The 20,966-nt window shown below is 39.8% G+C and overlaps 1 protein-coding gene across 1 annotated transcript; it reads right to left on the minus strand.

The window, feature by feature from the left end:
- Positions 1–2,891: 2,891 nt before the first annotated feature.
- atp6ap1lb (ATPase H+ transporting accessory protein 1 like b) lies at positions 2,892–20,076 on the minus strand. The gene is made up of 7 exons (XM_042492186.2): positions 19,854–20,076; positions 9,742–9,779; positions 9,084–9,166; positions 6,733–6,971; positions 5,767–5,817; positions 5,354–5,597; positions 2,892–4,997 (listed from the first exon to the last, which is right to left on the minus strand). The coding sequence occupies exons 1-7, from the start codon at positions 19,985–19,987 to the stop codon at positions 4,761–4,763; spliced, it is 1,026 nt and encodes a 341-aa protein (XP_042348120.1). The 5' UTR covers positions 19,988–20,076; the 3' UTR covers positions 2,892–4,760.
- Positions 20,077–20,966: the final 890 nt, after the last annotated feature.

A 20,966-nucleotide genomic window follows, 5' to 3' on the forward strand; every position in this document is an offset into this window, starting at 1 on the left:
TGAGCCCCTGAGCATCTTTTACACTACCAACATCAAGCCAAAACTGTACAAAAGAAAAAACAAGAGACATTTCCATACTATGGACTCGGACAAGCTTTCCTCAGGCCCTACATTCAGAGTGGACACAAACTACACAACACTAATTACAAGATCTCCAATACTGCAATACATACAAAGCTGAAAACACCATAATGAATATTACAGGAAGCACTGTGGATGTTAGCCAATGCTGTGGAAATGTTCCCTGTTAGCTGGGCTGCTGGGGTGATAACCTGAGAGCTAACACTGGGTTGGTTATGCAGTCTGTTTGGGAAATATTTTATCGTTAAGAGAATCACGGAAATAATTTTAAAGCCACGGCCATTATTAAATGTTTGACTCATAATCAAAATATTTTCACAATACACTTTAGTTTTTAAGGAAGGGGGTACTGAGTGAGAATACAATGCATTCATGTTAATAGGACAAAAACTAGACTAAAATGGGACATTTTTCTAAAGTAAAACCAGAATGTTTTTAAGGCTACCAGGTGCCAGAAAATTATGACTTATATTAATGCGTGCCACCCTGAAGACAATTCTGGCATAGCCTATTTAAAATGATTAAATATAATGCTGTGAGTCCATATCCACCACAATACTCTATGCATTTAGACCATATCATAGAAACAGGCTGCAAAATGATAGGGAAAAGCATGACAAAAGAATGAATCTAATGCCTTTTAAGACATTTTAAGGATCTGCGGGAACCCTGTAAAAAATGTATCACTAAAATTTCCTTACATACTATATTATAGTGTATTAGTATGAAAGTATTATATTGTGATGTGATTACAGGCTGTATATCTGTTTATCTGTATTTACATGTAAATTGTTAGCAATCCTGGCAGACATTCCTGGGCTGTACAAGGCTGAATTTTCAAGCTGGTATCAAATGAAACTAGAGGACCTATTCCAGTGATAACAACCATGAATTGATAGTTATCATGGAAACAGCCTACAAAATAATAGGGAAAAAGCATGACAAAAGAAGCTGAACAAACTTTTTCAATGAATAGCCACAGGTTTCAGTCAGTAACTTAATGACTGAACTGTTAATTTGTTTGATCATTTAAAAAACAGGCTTTCACGATTGTCCTACTTTACCTGAACATGTCATCAGAGTGAGGTCGGGGTTCTCAACGTGTTTGAAGGTCTAAAAACTATTTTGCTTAACATATTTTCTTAATAGAAATACAGCAGAGAACCATAACAAGTTACAAAAGTAACACGTGGTCTGCAGAGTTGTGGGTGGTTTTCTTTGTACCAAAAACTGTCCTACATTTCCAGGCTTCACCCTCGTTAACGCTTCGTGGCTGAAGGTACAAACTGGGCTAACTTTAGCAAGAAAGTACTTCCTGTCCTCACAGTGAAGCCGTTTCTCATAATACTGCACACTATTATTAGGCGATTCATACCAACACCTGAGAGGACACTACATGTACACAGGACAACTCTGGAGTTACCTTGACGCATACTCTTCGGTCTTTTTCGCCGCTTCTGGACACTTCCGGTCCTGCTTTATCCAATCCTGGTAAGACACTAAACAAGCTGACAGTCAAGAAATGTTGAAATAGCACAGCCTGCTCTAATAAGCATCTGCAGAGTTATTATGACTGCCGAGTGTATTTATGTACATTGTTATCTCCGTTACCGAAAAAGTAGCCTAATCACATTACTAAAACGTGACATTATTCCTCACAGGTATCACGGTTGAGTGTTTTTTTGCTATGATTACTTGTAGCCTCTAGATGTCGCTGTAGGATTTAGGCACGCCTTCATTAAATGACAATAGATATGGAAAACAAAGGCGTTCAATATCCTCTCTTTTAAATGGTCTTATTTTTTTATTTAATTCAGTCAACTGTCTATAGTGATGAAATACATCCAAACTTGCTGCTGAATATAATACTTGAAGATGAATTATTAGGTGGCTTGTTTTTTAGTGTCATATTGGCTACCTGCAGAGTTGAAATAATTAGTAGGTAGACACTGACAAATTTTAAACTGGAGCATATCCTGTATAATTTTGTATTTAAGTAAGGGACTTCACATTTTCAACAGCCCCTTAACACATATGGAACAAACTTCCCTCAGAAAAAAAATTATAAAAAAATAGTGATATTTCATCAAAATCACTATGCCAAAATAAATAGTTTGCATTTACTACTCAGATTTTGTTTTCAGCTTTTAACTTTCAAACATCAATGAGTACGTTTTTAAAATCTAACAACTATGTCATGTTGGAGGAGGGGACATACATCTCCCACCCCAGTCACTCAGAGAGGCTAAAGGAATATTTGTGGCTTTGGGGAGGGTTAAAATAAAAAAAGAAAAAAAGTCACATGCCAGACAACCCCCCTCTGATAAATAAAGAACAGGCCCAGAGGTAAATAGTTTAGTCTTAACTCCTTGAAAATCCAATTTGCAAATAAAAACATGTAAGTTAAAGTTAAAATTGTGTAAGGTCTTGAATACAGATCTCTATAAGAAGATCTTACAACCAGCAGAAGAGATGACATTGTGGCTCTGGTCTGAGACCGCAAATTATCGTGTGGCTATAATTGCCTATGAAGTATGCATGAAAGTGTGTGATTGGACAGGTGCCGGCAGGTAAACTGTCCTGACATTTTAGGTCAGAGAGAAGTGAGAGGAGAGAGCAGATGGCACTCAGGAGGGGAGACAGAGCTGGCAGAAAACTTGGACACAGAGTTGGAAAGCTGTGGGTTAATTAACAATTAACAACATGATCATAATATGATTTGATGGTTATTACCAAAAGAAAAACCTCAGCAAAATATTAGATTAGTGTGCTCCAACACAACTACATGACATATATAAACACAGCACACCTTTTCCTCTGAATATCATTTATTGTTCAATCTACATCAGTTGGTCCTTGGACAAACCGCCTCCGCTCATTTCATAGTTTGTAGGATACATTTATGACCAAAGAACACATTTCACACTGCTACAGATTGACAGAACTGCCATATCGAATGTTAAGATATCTATTTACTGTCATGCTGAGTGTTTTTATCAGTAGTAATGACTTACTGATGCTGTTACTGCTGCTAGTGTGGCTTCTGGCATAATAATGGCATCTATAAGTCCCAGTGAGTGGACGGCATTCCATAGTATCGTCCTTCTATGGTAGGAATTTGTACTGTAATTTACAGTTAGATGAAACTGGACCTTACATTGTCTGGCCCAGCTTAAAACAAATAGACAGACAGTGTATTATGTTAATACTTTTGTAGAAAAAATCATATGCATTGATACTTTCACCAATCCTCATAGCACAATGTCTTACTTGTACATATTTTTTATTAGTTGTGCAATATTTGAAGATAGTAAACAGCTATGATCGTATAGAGATCTTAATGTATCTACAGCTTTGTATATCCTTTTGGTTATGAGGATTAGCATAGTCATCCTGTACCTAATAGTAGTTCATGATTACATTGTATATAAAAAAAAGCCTCCGCAGAGTGACGCTTCTGTACATGTATGTGTTTTTGCTTTGTACATAGCTGTAACGATTAGCTTTCGTTTTCACATTGTCTCACTCCAACTCCCACCATATTTCATGGCAACTCCTTTGTAGCTTTACTTTGGCAGTCAAACCCAGTGATGTGGATGGAGGGCCGACGGCCTCCCTTGTCCAAACACTTGACCCTTAGAGAGTCAAGTCATCGCAAGACCCGCTTTCCTGCCATGCCCTCAGATGGGCAGTCTTGTGCAGCATAGTTCCTTGTATAGTCTTTGATAGTTTGTTGTTAGCGCTTTCGCAGCTAACCAATGTTGTGCTAGTTTGTAGAACCCCCCTTTTGTCTGGCTGGTCTGTAAAAGGTCTTTTCACAGTTAAGTCCCAAGCAGCAGTCTTGTTCAGGGGAGGGGTGAGAGGCTCCAGAGGCTCTGAAGGGCCGGTAGTGCTGGTCCATTCACTCCAGCCAGATGCTAGACCAGTGGTTCCCGATATTTCTCTTTGCTTACGCTCAAAAGCTTTTCAAGCTCCTTCTTCTTTGTGCCATGTTTGATTATTTTAAGCTGCGACTCATGCAAGACCCTCTGTAATCCTTATTATTAGGAAACACTGTGCTAGCCCAGATAGACCAGCCTTTTATGGCATGCAGCTAATACGGCTATTTCAGCTATAAAACTGGCTGTTTGAAGTATATATTTCTTGCAGCGGTATTAGACAAAGTACACTGTAATGAAAGCTGAAAAGACAATGTGTATAATGGAAGCTTGTAATATGACACTTGTGAGCCATGTATACGTATAATCAGGAGCATCTAATGTTAGCTGTATTAGCTACAGTTGCTAGGCTTTTGTGATATTAATGGCTGACTGGGGTAATGGCCTGTAAATGCTGTCGCCCTTCAGGGCCCCCGGGACTGTCCTTGACCTCTGACATCAGGACCATGAACCATCACTCAGGGAGAAGCTTGATCATCCAAAGGCCTTAGTCAAAATCTGGATGCCAAGATGCAGGTCAATGAGAGAAGAAGAAAAAGTATCCAACCACGGTCGGCATTTACTTAAAGTAGTTAAGACGTACAAGGTTTTCATATGAACAGGCAAAGTTGTCATTTGTTGAAGAAATATTCTGTGGGGGATACTTTTTCACTCTTGTATTCACTTGCGCTCCCATTTGGCCTTGCTTTCTCAGCTTTCTTTCTATCTCCCCCTGTTGCTCTCCAGCTCGTCTTTTCTCCTTCACAGGCTGTTCTTATCTGGCAACTCAGCTTCTGGACTACGGGGGAAGTAGACGGTGGCTTTGTGCTCCTCATAGCGGTCGATGTGCTTGAGGTGTACCACCATGTGCAGGGCATAGGCTAAAACGAGGAGCAGGATCAAAGATGTCACCAAGCCCATCAGGATAGCCGGTGTCAGGAAAGTCGCACAGTCACTGGCTGATGCAAACTTGTCAGACTGCACGTTGAAGGCCTGGATCTGGAAGAGCGTAGAGAGAAGGCAGAAAGATGAGATTAGGATAAACTAAAGAGGACAACTGGCTCTTACTGGGCTTACCAGGCACAGACACTGGGCAGATGGACAGGTTGAGACAGCCTAGCAGATGGCTAAACAGACAGTGTATAGACAGATTGACAGACTGCCAAACAGACGGTAAACAGACTAACTGACTGACTGACAGCCAGGCAGGCAGAACACAAAGGGAAATAGCTGGCGAACATACAGACACATGCACACACATAGGAAAAAGGGCAAAACTATGATATAACAGTGAATGTGCAGACATTACTAGAAGAGTTACACAACAAATGCTGCGCCCTTGTGTGACAGTGTACCTGGAAATCAGTGAAAGTGATGTGCCAGTTAGCGGATGTGTCAGTGTGGGAGCTGGGCACTAGCAGGGTGTCATATTTGTGCAGGCTGCTGACGTGCTGGCAATGGTAGGATGAAGTGGCCGGAGCGTAGACCTCGCTGGCGTTGAACGTGGCCTCCTGGGTCCAGTTGTAGTGGATGTGAACACTGTCTAGTGTGAACCAGTTTTGACCAGCTGCCTCATAAAATGTGTTGGACATCTGAAGCCTGGTGGAAGAGACAATTCAGTTAGGTACACACAGAGTCCACCCGTATAAACTTGCTTACATGTTGTATAATCTAATACAATAATAGCTCAATGTGATACGTGAAACGTTTTAGATATTTTTAAGATGTTGGTCAATAAAAATATTTGAATGAAGCATGTGCATTTTACCTGATTACTAGACCTCGCAAGTCCTCCACATCACCAAACCTTAGTGAAAGACTGCAGTGAAACAAAACCACAAATATTAAAACATCTTATGTCACGCAGTTACTCTGAGGAATTCTTAAGTGACCATTACTGTCTTCTCAATGCAGCACATACATTTTAGATATTTGATCATTTTATTTCTATTTCCTGTTGCTAACAAAGTGACCTTTTGTTACATTTGACTAGCACACCATATGTGTCCATCCAATTCAACTAAGTGCTTTTACCCATGTACTGCACTTAAGTACAGATATGAAGTAACTGTACTTAACTTACGTATTTCCATTTTCAGCTACTTTATTCTTATACTCTGCTACATCTCAGAGGCAAATATTGTACTGTTTATTTGTTTACTCTAAAGTGAAAGTGAAAACCCATAAATGCATGAATAATATGTAGTTGTAGTAGTAGTTAGATTTTATGTGTCATGCCATTTCTGGCCCCTCCCACATGGGATTACAAGACACCATCACAATACAAAGCATGTGTCATCTATCGGTTTTACACATATCAGCACAAAATAAAAAGTACGTATGCAAAATAAAGTTACAAAATAATATATGACAAATATTCTTGCAAAAAAATAAATTTTACAGTGAAAAATAAATTTAGCAAATTTTACGAATCTACAGTTTATCCAGTAATATAACATATATATATATTGATTTTGAAATGTGACATTTTGCATATTGAGTACTTTTACTTTTGGTACTTTAAGTATATTTTGATGCTAACATTATGTACTTTTGCTTGTAACAGAGTATTTTTATTCTGAGGTATTTTTGCTTTTACTCATGTAAAGTATCGTAGTATTTGTTTGTGTCCATCCTGTCTTGTAATATACGTGAAGCAGTTCACTATAAAAACAAAACACATTGCTCAAATACACGTCAAGCTATAATTTTAACCCTGTCAGGGTTGACTTACGTTGCTTTCTCCTTGGTGCAGATGGAGCCTTTAGTGTCCACAGGTGAGTTGGTGTTGAAGACCCTCTCAGTCAAGTCAATGAAGGTGTGGTTCCTGTAGCGGATTGCCAGGCGCTTTGCCTTGAACAGAATGCAAGTCTTCCCATTGTAAGACACGCTCAGTGGGCCATAAGGCCCCATCAGAGACTGGAGCAGCTTCCTCTTACTGTGAGACATCCCCGGCTGATGCCAATTAAAAGGCTGTGAACATATGAAGACAGGAAATAAGTATCGGAGAAATAAAGAAACTGTAGTAAACTGACAACCTAAGAATGTTTTTTGTATTATTTGACTGTTCTCTAGAGAGCGATAAGATTTGAAGAGACATACATGTAAGCTGTGCCCCCTCCAGGGGTTGGATGTTACCCACAAAAGGTGTGGGGCCTAAAGGTTTTGCTGCTGCGTGTCCTTGAATAACTATATCCAGCATCACAAAGACCAAAACAGTATGTTTGTGAACTCTTATCCTTTAGTTAAATCATCAATTTCTAACTTTATCACCAGGAAGTTTGCTTCAAATGGACAAAATCTCTAAAGACCAGCCATAAACTGACACAGGAATTCAGCTTAAAGATGTAGATGGAAGATCCAGCCATAGAGATACAGTTAAGTCCATAGTCTCAAGTTATGCCATCTCTTAGCTCTTTAAAATCTGAGCAAACTAACTTAATTTCTTTGAAAAACACAGGCAGATTTTATTAGTTACAAGTTAAGAAAATTACCTGAAATCTAAGAAAAACAAATAAAGTAAGAAAGGGTTAAGTATCAAAACTAAAAACAAAAATATATAAATCAAATAGTTGATGATAATAATAATCAAAAGTATGCATATAGTTCTCTGGACATTCTTCCCTGTTTTTTAAAATTATTATTAACTTTAAATCATTTCTCCCTCTCTTTCTCTCTCTCTCTTTTTAAACTAATTTTGTAATTTTCTTGTCCCTTTTCCCCAATTTCTCGCCAAATTGCTCAGTACCTTTTTATCACCTTTTCAAGAGAAATCAAACCAGTTTACACAGGTTTCAAAGATTTAAATACATGTGAAAGGCCCATACACGTGCAATATATGCAGCCATTTTAGTAAAATAGTTCTTCTTTGACGTGTCAGTGCAATCTGTGTATATTGCCACCAAGCAGTACTTGATTGAGGTACAACTGTACCTCCATTACCTTTATTGAGGTACTGTTTCAAAAATGGGCAATTTAAACAGACAGTTGTAAACAAAAATACATATTTCCGCTTTTTATCAATCTAGATTGTTTTGATTTGTGTTGTTGATTGTTGAAGATATCAGCCAGAGATGCCTTCTCTCAAATATAATGGAACTGTCACCGTGTCACAATGCAGAGGGGGGCATGCTTTTACTTATGGACGTTTCAGCTTGTGTGCATGATGGTGTGAGATGTAAACATAAATGTTATCCGCCTAGCTGGCTCTGTATTGGCTCTCCACAAGCCAAGTGTCATCTTAGCTTCAGTCACTTAGAGAAAAGGCAATCAACTATTGGCTGATATCTCCAAACTCAGCAACTACCACCAAAAAAAAACAAAAAAAAACTGACTAATAAATAGCACTTCAAGTTAAGAGGGAAAATACGTATTTTTGATTTTGGGGTGAGCTGTCCCTTTAAGATTGTCATTCTATTCACAACATCTGAATCTTATGAGGATTGAGCAGTGTTGTCTTCTCCATAAGGAAATCTGCATACAGTATATAGTGTGGTAGACATATCTGCAGTGTGCAGATAGAAACTGCCCCCTCTGGCTTCTTAATCTCTTTGCTCAAAGGCCAGATCTCATTGGAGGGCATTTGGGCTAATCCAGCACTGTTTTATAAGACATGTAAAGTGGCAGTCACAGTGGCTTTGAAAGGATTATTTTTTGTTTGTTTGTTTAATGTAAAATATTTGAATAACAATTGGAAATGTGAAGTAAGGTATGGCAACTGAGATGACAACTTCTAAAACATTTAAAAGCTACAGAAGTGAATTCAGTAGTTTAGAGGATGTAACTGTAAGAACTCCATTATTGGTGTTTATATATTATTAATGTGCCTGGATGCATTGGCTGATACAGCACATGGTTTCACTGTATTTTCAGTCTGCATGGTCGTATGTGTGTGGGTGGCGAGGATGTTTTACCTCTGGTGAATATACAATATTCTGGGATCCAAGGTCAAGCAGCGTGGCTGTGTCAGTGTGCTCTGTTTTGTCTGAGTGCATCCCAGTGTATGTGTCTGCGTGTACGTTTTTATGCACAAAGATGGAGGGCTGATGGTGGAGATAGTGAGGGGAGCAGAGAGTGTGTGTGTACCTGCAGTATTCTCCTGAGTGGGTTTTCATCTTCAGGCGTCAAAATAACCTCTTCACTTTCTAAGCCGTACCCACCATCTTGACCTGAAAACACGTACACACATTACCGCACCATGAAAGATTATATCAGTACACACATTAAACTGATTGCAATGCTGCAATGCAGATTGCAACATAATCATAAAAGTTCAGTCGATTTCACACACACTACAGACACGCACACACACAAATAAGCACAGAGAGATCCAGCGCACACCTCGGTGTTCAGGCTCCTATCTATTTCCAGTTGCTTTGCGTCATCACAGTGACTCATCAGCAGTTTATTTCACAGTTACGGTAATATTGTTTGGTGCTTACAAATAGTGTTTATCTTGTTCAAGCAACATATCATTTGCAATCAGATAATTGAAAAGAATTTTTCCATCATTTTTTTTCAGCGTTTTTTTTGTCAAAGAGCCTAAATATAACACATCTGAATTGCTGCTGAGGTGTATGGATAACACACAAGCCACACTTCAAAATCAGTTTGTGTCACAATGTAGCAAAGATGTCTCCAGGATTAGGAATGAAATGTGTTGGTCAGGACTATCTATCCAACACATCAGCGTCAAAAGCTTTGATTGAATCAGGCCTCGTGTCACACCAGATTTGTTACTTACTTGATGTGACTCTTGTTGCTTGTTTGGGGTTCTCTTTGCTGTGGAAAAGACAGAAGACACAATTAGGTCCTGGGCTCACAACATGCAGGCAAACTGAGAAGGTTTCTGTTTTGGGGTGATAATTCTCCATAATGTAGTATTTGTTTATCTATTATTTTACATTTGAACAGGAAAGTTCATTGTGTACTGATGCAGCTGCAGTAAACATAGGGACATAAAAAACAGCTTTGCAAAAACTCTATGAATATTATATGTTGCAAAAATGAATTTCAGAAACATATGTAACATAGGTAATAGATTGTGATTATTTATACTTTCTGTCACATTTTATATGACATATTAGGGTACTTTTGTGCTACTAAACTAGTGTATACTTTGTTAGATATAGCATAAAAAGCTTCATTCTTTTAAGTTAAATGTTTTTTGGACGGCATGCCATTTACGAAATTTATTTTGCCTTACAAAAACACAGTAAGTTTATTGCTGAATTAAATATATATGAAAGTGGCCATAATGAAAAAATAAATACACAAACATTTGAATGTGATTTTAGACATACTGTAACATATGTCCATAAAGTCCAGTAGTAGTTATAATATATGTATAATAATATATATTCAAAGGACTTAACAAATTGCCATTATTATAACTACCACTTCTGGCATTACGGTATAGGCTTCTGCAGTTCTGTGTGCGATTTGTCCAAGTGGAGTTGCCATAACCAAGCAGAACACAGCTCTCCAACATATTCAATTAACATTCATTAGTAAAACCTAGCCAGAGGTGTGTTTAACACCCTGTTGTGTTCAAAGGGCTTTATTGGCCTGGGAAACACAAAAATGTACCAGCGTGAAATATAAACAAAAACATTAAGTACGATAAATAAATATCCAACGGACTTTTCTTTTCATTTACTCATCGCTGCTGATTGGGTAACGCCTCTGACACACCCATCAAACATGACAAAACATTCCTCAGAGCCCTTTGCACACTGTGTAAAGGAAACATATCATTCAGCCTGGAAACCATAGCAAAACAATTTACACCATTTTGAGATTGAACATGCCCCTGGTACAGAGTCGCAGGGGAAGCTGGAATCTATCCCAACTGACATCGAATAAGAGGCGGAGTACACTCTGGACAGGTCACCAGACCACACAGAAACCCTACGTGCATGTCTTTGGACTGTAGGAAAAAGCTGGAGAAAACCTACTCTGACTCATGAGAATATTCAAACTCCTCACAGGAGGACTCCAGCTGGCCAGCAGATTCAAACTCAGAACCAACCACTGTTCCTCCGAGCTGGCCCAATCAATCAAAGAACATTAATGTCATTATGTTATATTTCTCTAATAGCTCATATGAAGTCTGAGTAAAGCTTCAATCATTCATTTTGTGCTGCAGATGTCAGATATGTAGACAGCTTCCATGTAATGCATATTTGTAGCTTTAAGTAATGTAATATAATATTGCTGAGTTTTAATACTTAATCACAATTATTCCCATTTTCAATTCCATTATTTTGCATTTCAAAACTGTTTCAAGCAGTTCTTACAAGATTGTCTTGACTGGGAATCAAATGTTGCATGCAAAAAGCTGCATACTTTTTGCCCAAAACTGCATTGGATTAGAATAAAGTGGGCATGTCTGTAAAGGGGAGACTCATGGGGTCCCATAGGGCCCATTTTCATTCAAATATTCTGAGGTGAGAGAGTGCTCATTTTCCTTGCCAAAAATTTCGCCTAATTTTGAAACTCTATTTGAACCCTTTCAGAGAAACTATCAATTCATGGTTGTTATCACTAGAATAGGATCTCTAGTTTCATTTGATACCAGCTTGAAAATTCAGCCTTGTACAGCCCTTTTAAAGGCAGGAATGTCTGCCAGGATTGCTAACAATTTACATGTAAATACAGATAAACAGATATACAGACTGTAGTCACATCACAATATAATACTTTAATACTAATACACTATAATATAGTATGTAAGGAAATTTTACAGGGTTCCCGCGGATCCTTAAAATGTCTTAAAAGGCATTTGATTCATCTATCTAAAAATAAGGCCTTAATTGGTATTTAAATGTGTTATATCAATCTTTCAGAAGTCTTAAAATTGCATGGAAAGACATGGAAAGTATGAATTATGAATAATTTGTTTGGACATTGCATCATAAAATCTCAGAATAATTTAATTGTTTTCCAGGCGTTCCCTCTAGATTTTTTTTCAGCATTTCAGGTAGATCATCTAACTTTTTAAATTAAAAAAAAAAACATGTTCCATATTTAAGTAAATATTTGGGCAAAATTGTCCCTAATTGTATGTAATTGTCACTTCATTTCGTTTCTTTTTCTGTCTTTCAATTTCAAATGGCATTTAAAAAGTCCTAAATCTAAATTTCCTTAACCTGTAGGTACCCTGTTTTTGGAATACTTTATTTTTTTGGGGGGTGACAGTTTCCCTTGCAGATGCCCCACCCCCCTCCCACGTGGAGGTGCAGATTACTCAGTCTAAACTCACAATACTTTGCCCACAGAATTTTATTACCAGTGCACCAAGTAAATAGGTTTGATTGGTGTCTATGTTGCAGGAAATCAGTCTTTGTGCTGGGTGGGACTGACCTACATAGTTCACAAGGGACAAAGGACGAGCCATTTCCTCTTCCTTCACGTGTTGCCCAAGCTGTCCTCCTCTCAGTCTACTAAACCCTGTATAGCCTCGGACTTCTCCAAGTTAATCCTGATCCTTTTAACTGTCTTATCAAAGACGTAATACGCAAGCAATGGGCTTACTGAGCGGCGCTGACACGGCCAGTTTTGCTTGTTTTGATGGTCCACCCGGCACTCTGACTGTGCGGTTCGTCCTAGCCTGTCCTTAGTGATCCTCTGTGCTGGCCTGCTAATCTCCACTTTATAGCCAGTTATAATGGACTTGTAAAAGGTAAACCCTGTGGGAGTGGGCATGACAACTAGCCTGTGTCTTTAGTGTCACGTCACTACTTCAGTCTGTTTGTTTATCAGCTTTGGTTGCAGGTAATTCAGATGGTTTCATGAATTGCAGCACAACAAAAGCGATGTCTGTAAAGACCTTCATCTGTGATTGATATTATCTTTGTTATCTTTAGTTTTATAGTAACGCTGTGATCTTGTAGGGAAGGCCTTTTTAGTAAACACACAAGGTAGTCTGAGGATGACCCGAATATTTATTAAGCACACGAAAGCCAGGCGAGAGCTGTGACCACTGTCGTCAAGGACAGTTCACACCCTGTTTCTCTGAACAAGACACTGGTGGAGCTGCCCCAAATGCTGGACTTAAGTGATCTATGCAAAAACCTACATTTTGTTATAAAAACTGAGGTAGAAAATGATGATTCAACTGCTTCAAATGTACCCAAAAGTGTCTGAGTCTGAATTGTGAACAGGGTGTTACATCTAATCACAATTTGTGACATGATTATACTTTATTGTTGGTAGAAGCAAGAAAATTGTATTGCCATTAGACTGGAGTTTTTTTTTATCCTTGTCATAATATGAAGGGAATATGGGGCTGTGCATCTTATGACTTTTTTCCCCAGTAGCCTTTCATGCTCAAGATCTCCAACTGTTGGACTGGATTTTGGCCAGATTCAAGGGAATGATGGATCTTTTCACGTCACTATGACATTTTCACTGATTGGCTCAAGGGCTGTTTTGATGGCTCATTCATCCATGGATGTCATGCACAATATCTCAGATGCAGCTGTCTATTTTTTTTTCTTACTGAAGAGATCATGCATTTGTCTATTCTGTCATTTTTTTAACTTTACTTTTTTGGTGTAGGACACAGAAGCGCAATTAAAGATCAAATCGAGGTGAGAAAAACTTGGGCAGCAGCTAACAGATGAAAAGGTATTAGTGTGTCTGATAGCCCTGAAAGTCACAGATTTAGGGTAGGTTGCCAGACATATCAGTTCCAGCAGCCTGGAGCAGTTATCAACCCGTCTGGTGCAGTTTCCACCTGGGCAATATTGTGTTGTAGTGCCAGATGGATTAGGATTAGTGGTAAGCACAGGCCAGGTCCACTGGAGCCCAAACGTGGAGAGACACAGGCCTTGAACAAGATGAAGAGATTAAGGCGTGATGTCAGAGCCGACGGCATTCTGGGCAGTTCAAGTGCTAATTAATAGGTCTACATCTGAACTGACTTCCGAAATCGTGACTCATTGTACACCTGTCCAGTAAATCTGAACTTTAACCACAACCATTATACTGTAATTGAGCTAAATGGAGCACTTTAAAGGAATACTTCACCCAGGAAACGGTCATTTGTATATCAATTACTCCTGGCTCCTGGTGTTTTGTTAAATTTGTGATGAAAATTAACTTATTTCTTTATTTATTTTTCATTCCTACATGGTGAACAAAGAATCCAAAAACAGAAATAAAGTCTCAGTGTATTGAAGTCATGGGGGACCATGTTTATTAAAAGCAGAACAACTCGTGCCGTATAATCCAAGTCTCTAAGCACGGACTGAGTAATTGATGTATACAAATATTCACTTTGTGGGTGAGGTATACCATTAAGGTTATATAGTTAAAGTTGTGTAACTGATATCCCCTCACCAAATGTACTTTCCTTTATTATTAGATTAATTTCTTGGACCTACAGTTGTTGAATTACCATATTGGATATTTATCACTATAACAATATGATAGTACTGATAATCCCTTTGCTGTACCATTAGAATTTTATTCACTCATATTTCTTTTTTTTTTCTTCATTGACTGTTAATATTAAAAAAGGGTTGCTAATTTGTTTTCAATGAATGTACTGAACCCTTTGTAACCTGGAGTGACATCACTTTTCTAGTGCTCATTTGAGACCCCTTTCACAAGTATTTAAACCTTTTTACCCTAAACAACTAAATGCAAATTCTTTCAAAAAAAGGCAATAAGCAACTTCGTAAGAAATGTTCAACAAATAAAACTAAAACTATGTTTAAAAAGCTAAGGGAAAAATGTTTCCGTTAAAAAAAAGAAGAGCTACAGAAAAACTATATTTATAGCTAGTTATCAAAATTACAAGTTTAAAATTCTGTTATAGAATTGTAACCATTTTTAGCACTTTTTCTGGATCATTTCCTTTTTTAAAAAAGGAAGGTTTATGAGGTTTATGTTTTCATTCTGTATTTTTTTTCCTAATTTTGTTGCTCATTGCCGTTGTCATTGTATGAGCTTTGTACAAAGGAGGAACAAATTCTGCAGGAAGACAAGCTCCTGATATGCAACATGTAGATGCTGGCTACTTTTTCAGTGTACCACACTGATTTTGACTTTGTTTCAGGTCACCTATCACACAGCTGTAGTAATCAGGTGGGTTTCTGCAATAAAACAAACTAAAGCTTCAGTCCAGTTGAACAGATAACAACTACTGAATGATAATGTCTGCAGAATGTGAGGTAGGATGTTGTCATTTCCTGAATAGGAGCTCTATAACCTATATTCTGCATCGTGATTGGCTAAATTAGAGACTGCCTGGGATATGTGTGTGTGTGTGTGTGTGTGTGTGTGTGTGTGTGTGTGTGTGTGTGTGTGTGTGTGTGTGTGTGTGTGTGCGCGTGTGTGTGTGTGTGTGTGTGAGCGCATGCCGGCACTTCCTTGTAAATAATTCTTGCTTGTATGTCTGCATCTACTATTTCATGAGTAACAATATGACAGCTCACGCATATGGTAAATCCAAATATTTACATTTGCCCAGGTGAATGCTGGGTAAGCATGTTTGTGTATGAAAGAGCTGCCAAAAGCACTATGCCTTTGGCAGCTGTGACTGAAACTTCAGTAGCATGGTAGGCAGCTGGACGCTGCTCATTTATCACCTGATATTCGAAACCTTACAAATCTCACATCATAAAGGTTAAAAATTCTCCCAGACACCTATATTTCACATCTAATTCACACATTTACGAATCCATGTTAACACTGCGCAGCTTCAATCGGGGATTAACAACTGTTTGTGTCACTGTAAACAAGCTGCATATGCCCCCCGCCTCCTCACTCTAGCCCATCCCAAACTCAAGTGAATAAGCACTCCTTCCTCTGCACCTAGGCCTCAGCTGGCTGAAAGGAGCCAGAGGAGTCTGTGCAAGCGTGAGTGCTAACTAAAGCCCAGCCGTTTGTTCCTGTGCCAGTTTCGCGAGGTCAGCAACCCAGGACTGCTGCGGCCCCGTCATTGGCTCAGCCTGTCACACGGTGCCTGGGTGCTGAACAGGCCCTTTATATAATCAAAGCCATGCCAGAGCCACTCCTTGGCTCACCTCGCTCCCTCTGCATATATCCCTAAATATGTGCGCACGCAAATATGCAGCTGCACATAACATTATGTACAAATTACCAGTGCAAGATTGAATACACTTAGTCTGCTATTATTACAGTTATTTTTGGATAAGTAAGTGTCTAGCTTTTAAATATTAACAACAAGAATCATTTATGCTTCTGATGGTATCTCGATCGATATTCAGTGGACATCCTTATTCAAGTCCGTAGATGGATGGCTGATTATCATCTCTCGCCTGTGCCTCTGCTGTGTGCTGCTGAGCACAGAGAAGGTGTGGTGCCTGCTCCCCAAACTTGTAAACAAATCCTCCTCGCCTCTGCTACCACAGAGTGCTGAGCCACTGCGCTCTCTGTAAACCAGGATCAGCCTATCCGAGCCTCTACATCCTACTACAGAAACACAGCATCGGGGAGTTATAGCTAGTTGTTAGTTTTTTGTCAAATACAGTCATTAAGAATTCTCTGTTTGGTTCATTTAGTTTGTTGTAAACTGCAGTTTTCATGAAAAATATTCCAAGATCACAAAAGGTAATATTTAGTTATAAAACGAGGGCCTTCAGCGCTTAGATTTTGGTTTCACAGAACCATTGTCATTGTATATGTCAATAGTGTATCAGACTACTGTGACGTGTTCCTGTACTCATATTTCCTTATATTATGCCTACATCAAATTTCAAACCCAGCTATGATAGTATTTCACAATGTACAGGGTGAACTACTTTTGTAAAGTAATGTTAGTCTCAGAGACCATTGTTTTTGGGGTTTATGTCAAATATATATTAATTTCATTCATTAAAAAAGCACTCAGTGCCTAAGGCAAACTGTTGTGTCCCTGAGACAGCAGGAAAACACATCTTAATCCCACACTGTGCAGGTGCTAGCCTATAAATAGATTTATTAGTGCAGATTAAGCTTTAGGAGTTTACTAAAACTCCGCTCAGAGCCCTGTTGCCATTTCAGTGTTGCTTTGATTGCAGCTTCAGATTTGACCTCGGGTCAAGCACTAGAGTGGTCTAAATCTTCCTATGCCTCTGAGATCAAATGTCTAAGCTCTGCTATGGACAGTTCAGTATCATAACTGCATTTGAACTGGGAATTGCAAACATATTTCTGCTCAGGACTATTCACCTTTGACTTGGTCTTTTTTCAGTAAATAATATTCAAAAAAACATAAAACTTAGCTTCATAACCCTTTAATCTTTCCTTGAAAGAGGATCACTGATCAATCTTCCACTGAAAATCCAATACTTGACCTTTAATCTGTGTCTATATTTGGTTTGGTTTGTCAGTGTTTAATAGTTTTAAGATTTAAACTCATGTTGACTATACACAGCGACGGATTAACCTTTAAAAACAGCAAACAAAATACTCCATAAGACAAACTCAACAGTGTTACTATTTTACGCAGCAGACAAACAGGAGGAAATACGTATGCAAGAGTGCGTAACATGGCTTTTTCCTATTTTTATTTTATGTTTTTATCCTTATTTAGCGAGGGAGGTCCCACTGAGACAGAGGATCCCTTCTTCCAGGGAGTCCTGATAGTTATCTGTAGTTGACACTCCCACAAGTGTTTTTATTTCCAGAATTTCATGATTATTCTGTAGCTTGAGAAAGAGTTAATATGGAACGATGCACTTCTTGCACTGGTCTAATGGTGCTGACCCTATTCAGTCTTGGTAAACGCTTCCGTGGCCACTTTTCATCAGACAGCGTGAATGACATAATGTTATTTGAGTGTGTCGTAGAAAGCTTTAGTAATTGGGTCATATCTAATTAACGTGCGTAATTGTTTGAAAAAATTTACTGGGCCAGGTTAACTAAACACTTTTATTAATTGTAATTAAAGCGTGATTCATACATATAAAACATATTATGTCACCTGCGTTCATGCCACTCATTGACCTTTGTGACCATCTTTGAATGACATCCAGTTTATGTTCCTCTGCTCTCCTCAGAGCAATAAAAAAAGCTTATGACAACATCTTTTCACTGGCAACTAAATTTAAACTTCAACTGCAAAATCTCATCTTGCAGCAGTTTTCCTCTCATTCTCTATCTTTGCTGTGCTGTTGATAGACTGTGCGGATAAGTGAGGAGGTCATTTTAAAAATCACAACTTAATCTGTACCCATATTTGGATCATTTTCAGCAGAAATGTTTAATGCTTGGATTATTTGTCTATTTATTTACTTATTTTATTTTAAGCATTTACAGAGATTATTGCAGTTATATAAAAATGTGTTGTAAAATTTATGTGACTTCCCTGTTCCTAAAACGTACTTCTAACATACTTTCCTAGAAAGTGTTTGGATGATGATGAATGTAGGCAGATATAACCACTCTGTCTCTGGCTGGTATTTAAAATCACTTTGTAAAGCTCTCGGCTATCAGTCATAGTCCTTTTCTTTATTTGCTAAAGTACCGCACATGTCAGTGACCACAGAAAATCAGGCCTACTGAACATTTTCTCTTCATTATCTTCCTGCAGCCACATGTCTATCAGCAGCAGAGGCTTCTAATTCGCTCTACCTTTCCTTATGCATTTCCAACCAATGTTATGCACCCTACAAGGCCTCTGAAATGAAAGGCTGCTCTTATATAACAGCATCTTGGAGTGTGTCAGAGCTGAGAATGGAGCTGTGACCAGGGACTGCAACTGTTACGTCGCAGAGTTACGTACAAAGTTTGATCCGGGGAATAGGCCAGAAACCCCAGGAGAAATCAACGTAGCTGTTCTCTGTTGGAGAGACTGCGGTGAGAAGTTAAGATAGGGATCTGTCAAGGTTTCACAAACACGCCAAATTGAGCTGCATTCACAGCAATCCCACGAGCCTTTGTATATTGAATTCTAAATCCATGTTATCTTTGCCCTACACTTACAAACATGTGTACAGATAAGATTGTTCGTGCAATAAGTGAAAGCGTGACAGTAATAATCTTTCATTCTCTGTAAGTGCATTACTATCCTGGAAGCGCAGCAACAAGGCAGGTAATGCACAATGATGAAAGAGCACTGTGTCAGAAACTGCAGCATATTATGGCTTTGGAGTATTTGCGCTATAGAGGACTGTGTGAGCTGTGATGCGTGGCATAGTTTCAAGAACCTTACATGGTTTTGGCACAGTATTACAGCTCTGATGTCTCTATAAGCAGGCAGGACATGGTGCTAGCAAAGGCCCTGGCTGCTGCCGACTCAGTCCAGTCCCTGTGACACTAATGTGAGTGCCCCCAGGTTTGAGCTCTGAATATTTTATCCAGATTTGACCTGCAGGACTGCATGTGCATTATGCAGACATGGCCGGCTAGAATTCCCTTCTCCACTCTCCCCCTCTCTCTCTCAATGACTGCATCAGTAAACAGACCCCAGCAGACCATCCTTGATGCATCCTCTCCTCCCTGTCCCATCCTTGTTTACCTTCCCTCCGTGCTGCTCCCCCTCTTTCTCTCCTTTCCTCTCTCCTGCAGCTCCACTGCCCCAGCCTTATTTAGCTCCCTTCTGCCAGACCAACACTACTGTACAGAGACAACAGCCCCATCCGTGATCGATGAGCAGCGTCTGATGCAGTCCCCAAGACTGAGACAAACAAAGCCTCTCAGCCCTCTGTGACACACCAGCACTGCCTGCATTCACCATTTGTGATACACCCCCAAGGTGAGATTGGGGAGACGGTAAGGGAGGCGAGAGGGAAGAAAGAAAGACCCTAAGAGAGCACATCAGCATCCCAGCATCCCCGCATGCATCTCCCCCTCCCCCCTACACCCCTCCTATGTTCACAGCCATAGAGAGGATGGATTTACCTTCTGTCCAGGATTTCAGGCACTTCGTCATAGATGAGTCCCGGCTGCAACTCTTCCTCAGTAAAGGAGAGCCCAGGCCGGCTGAGAGCGGACAGCAAGGCGAGGGAGCAGAGGAGGAATGCGTGTGCAGCCATTGAGACAATGAAAGGAGACTGCCGCTGGTTGAGCTCCGCTTCATAATCTGCTCTCCTAGCAGTGCCTGACTCCCAGCGCCTCTGACTGGCAGCCGCGGCGGCCAATCTGCGGCAAGCAGAACCGATCAGCTTGCGTCACACACAGTCCCCTCGCTGCACCCTCCCTCCTCCTCTCCTCTCTCCTGCTCTCCTCTGCCTCCCACCTTACTCCCTTCTCTGTCATCCTCCCTCTGCCTCTCACACTCTGCTCACCCTCCCACATCCACTCCTGTGCTCTCTATCTTCTCTTCTGTTTCATGCACACATAGCCGCAGGCAAGCCCTATGTATAGACAGCAGCTCATTCGTTTTCATAGCACATCTCATCATACCTATGCTACCTAAATGAAACACTCATGTAGACACACACACACACACACACACATCCATGTTGACGCACGCGCCTGCACAGAGTCTGTCACAGGCTCGCAGACACACACAATGTCAAGGTCAGATTGTGCAGGAGGATGTTGACATGACTTTAGGTGGCCACACACACACGCACACACACACACAGATACACACAAAAAACAGAGCCATGACTGCATGACCTAGATCTCCAGCGCGCTGCCACAAAAGCAGAATTAATTCACTTGATCTATGTGTTGTTGTGAGCACTGAGAGGGCCCGCGGCTGAGGAAATTGTCCACTGAGGCTGCAAATATGGATGACAGGAGCAGCTGAGCAGCCGTGAGATGAGACGGGAATGAGGGTCCAACCCTGACGACCCTGACGGCTGATCCAGTTTCCTGCTCATTATTTAGCCCCTGATGCGTGTGATGCCTCAGGATCTTGATACATCCTCTCATATCTTTTATTCCCATATCCGATGATATGATGATTTTCAGAGCAGAACATTAAGAGTGGTTATATAACCAAATGTTGTGACCTACTATCGTGGTAGATTTTCACATTGATGCGTGGCAATGATTCACACTAAA

This window comes from Plectropomus leopardus, chromosome 9 (genome assembly GCF_026936395.1).
Source record: "Plectropomus leopardus strain MGB_pleo_1.0 chromosome 9, ASM2693639v1, whole genome shotgun sequence".
NCBI classification, from domain to species: domain Eukaryota; kingdom Metazoa; phylum Chordata; class Actinopteri; order Perciformes; family Serranidae; genus Plectropomus; species Plectropomus leopardus.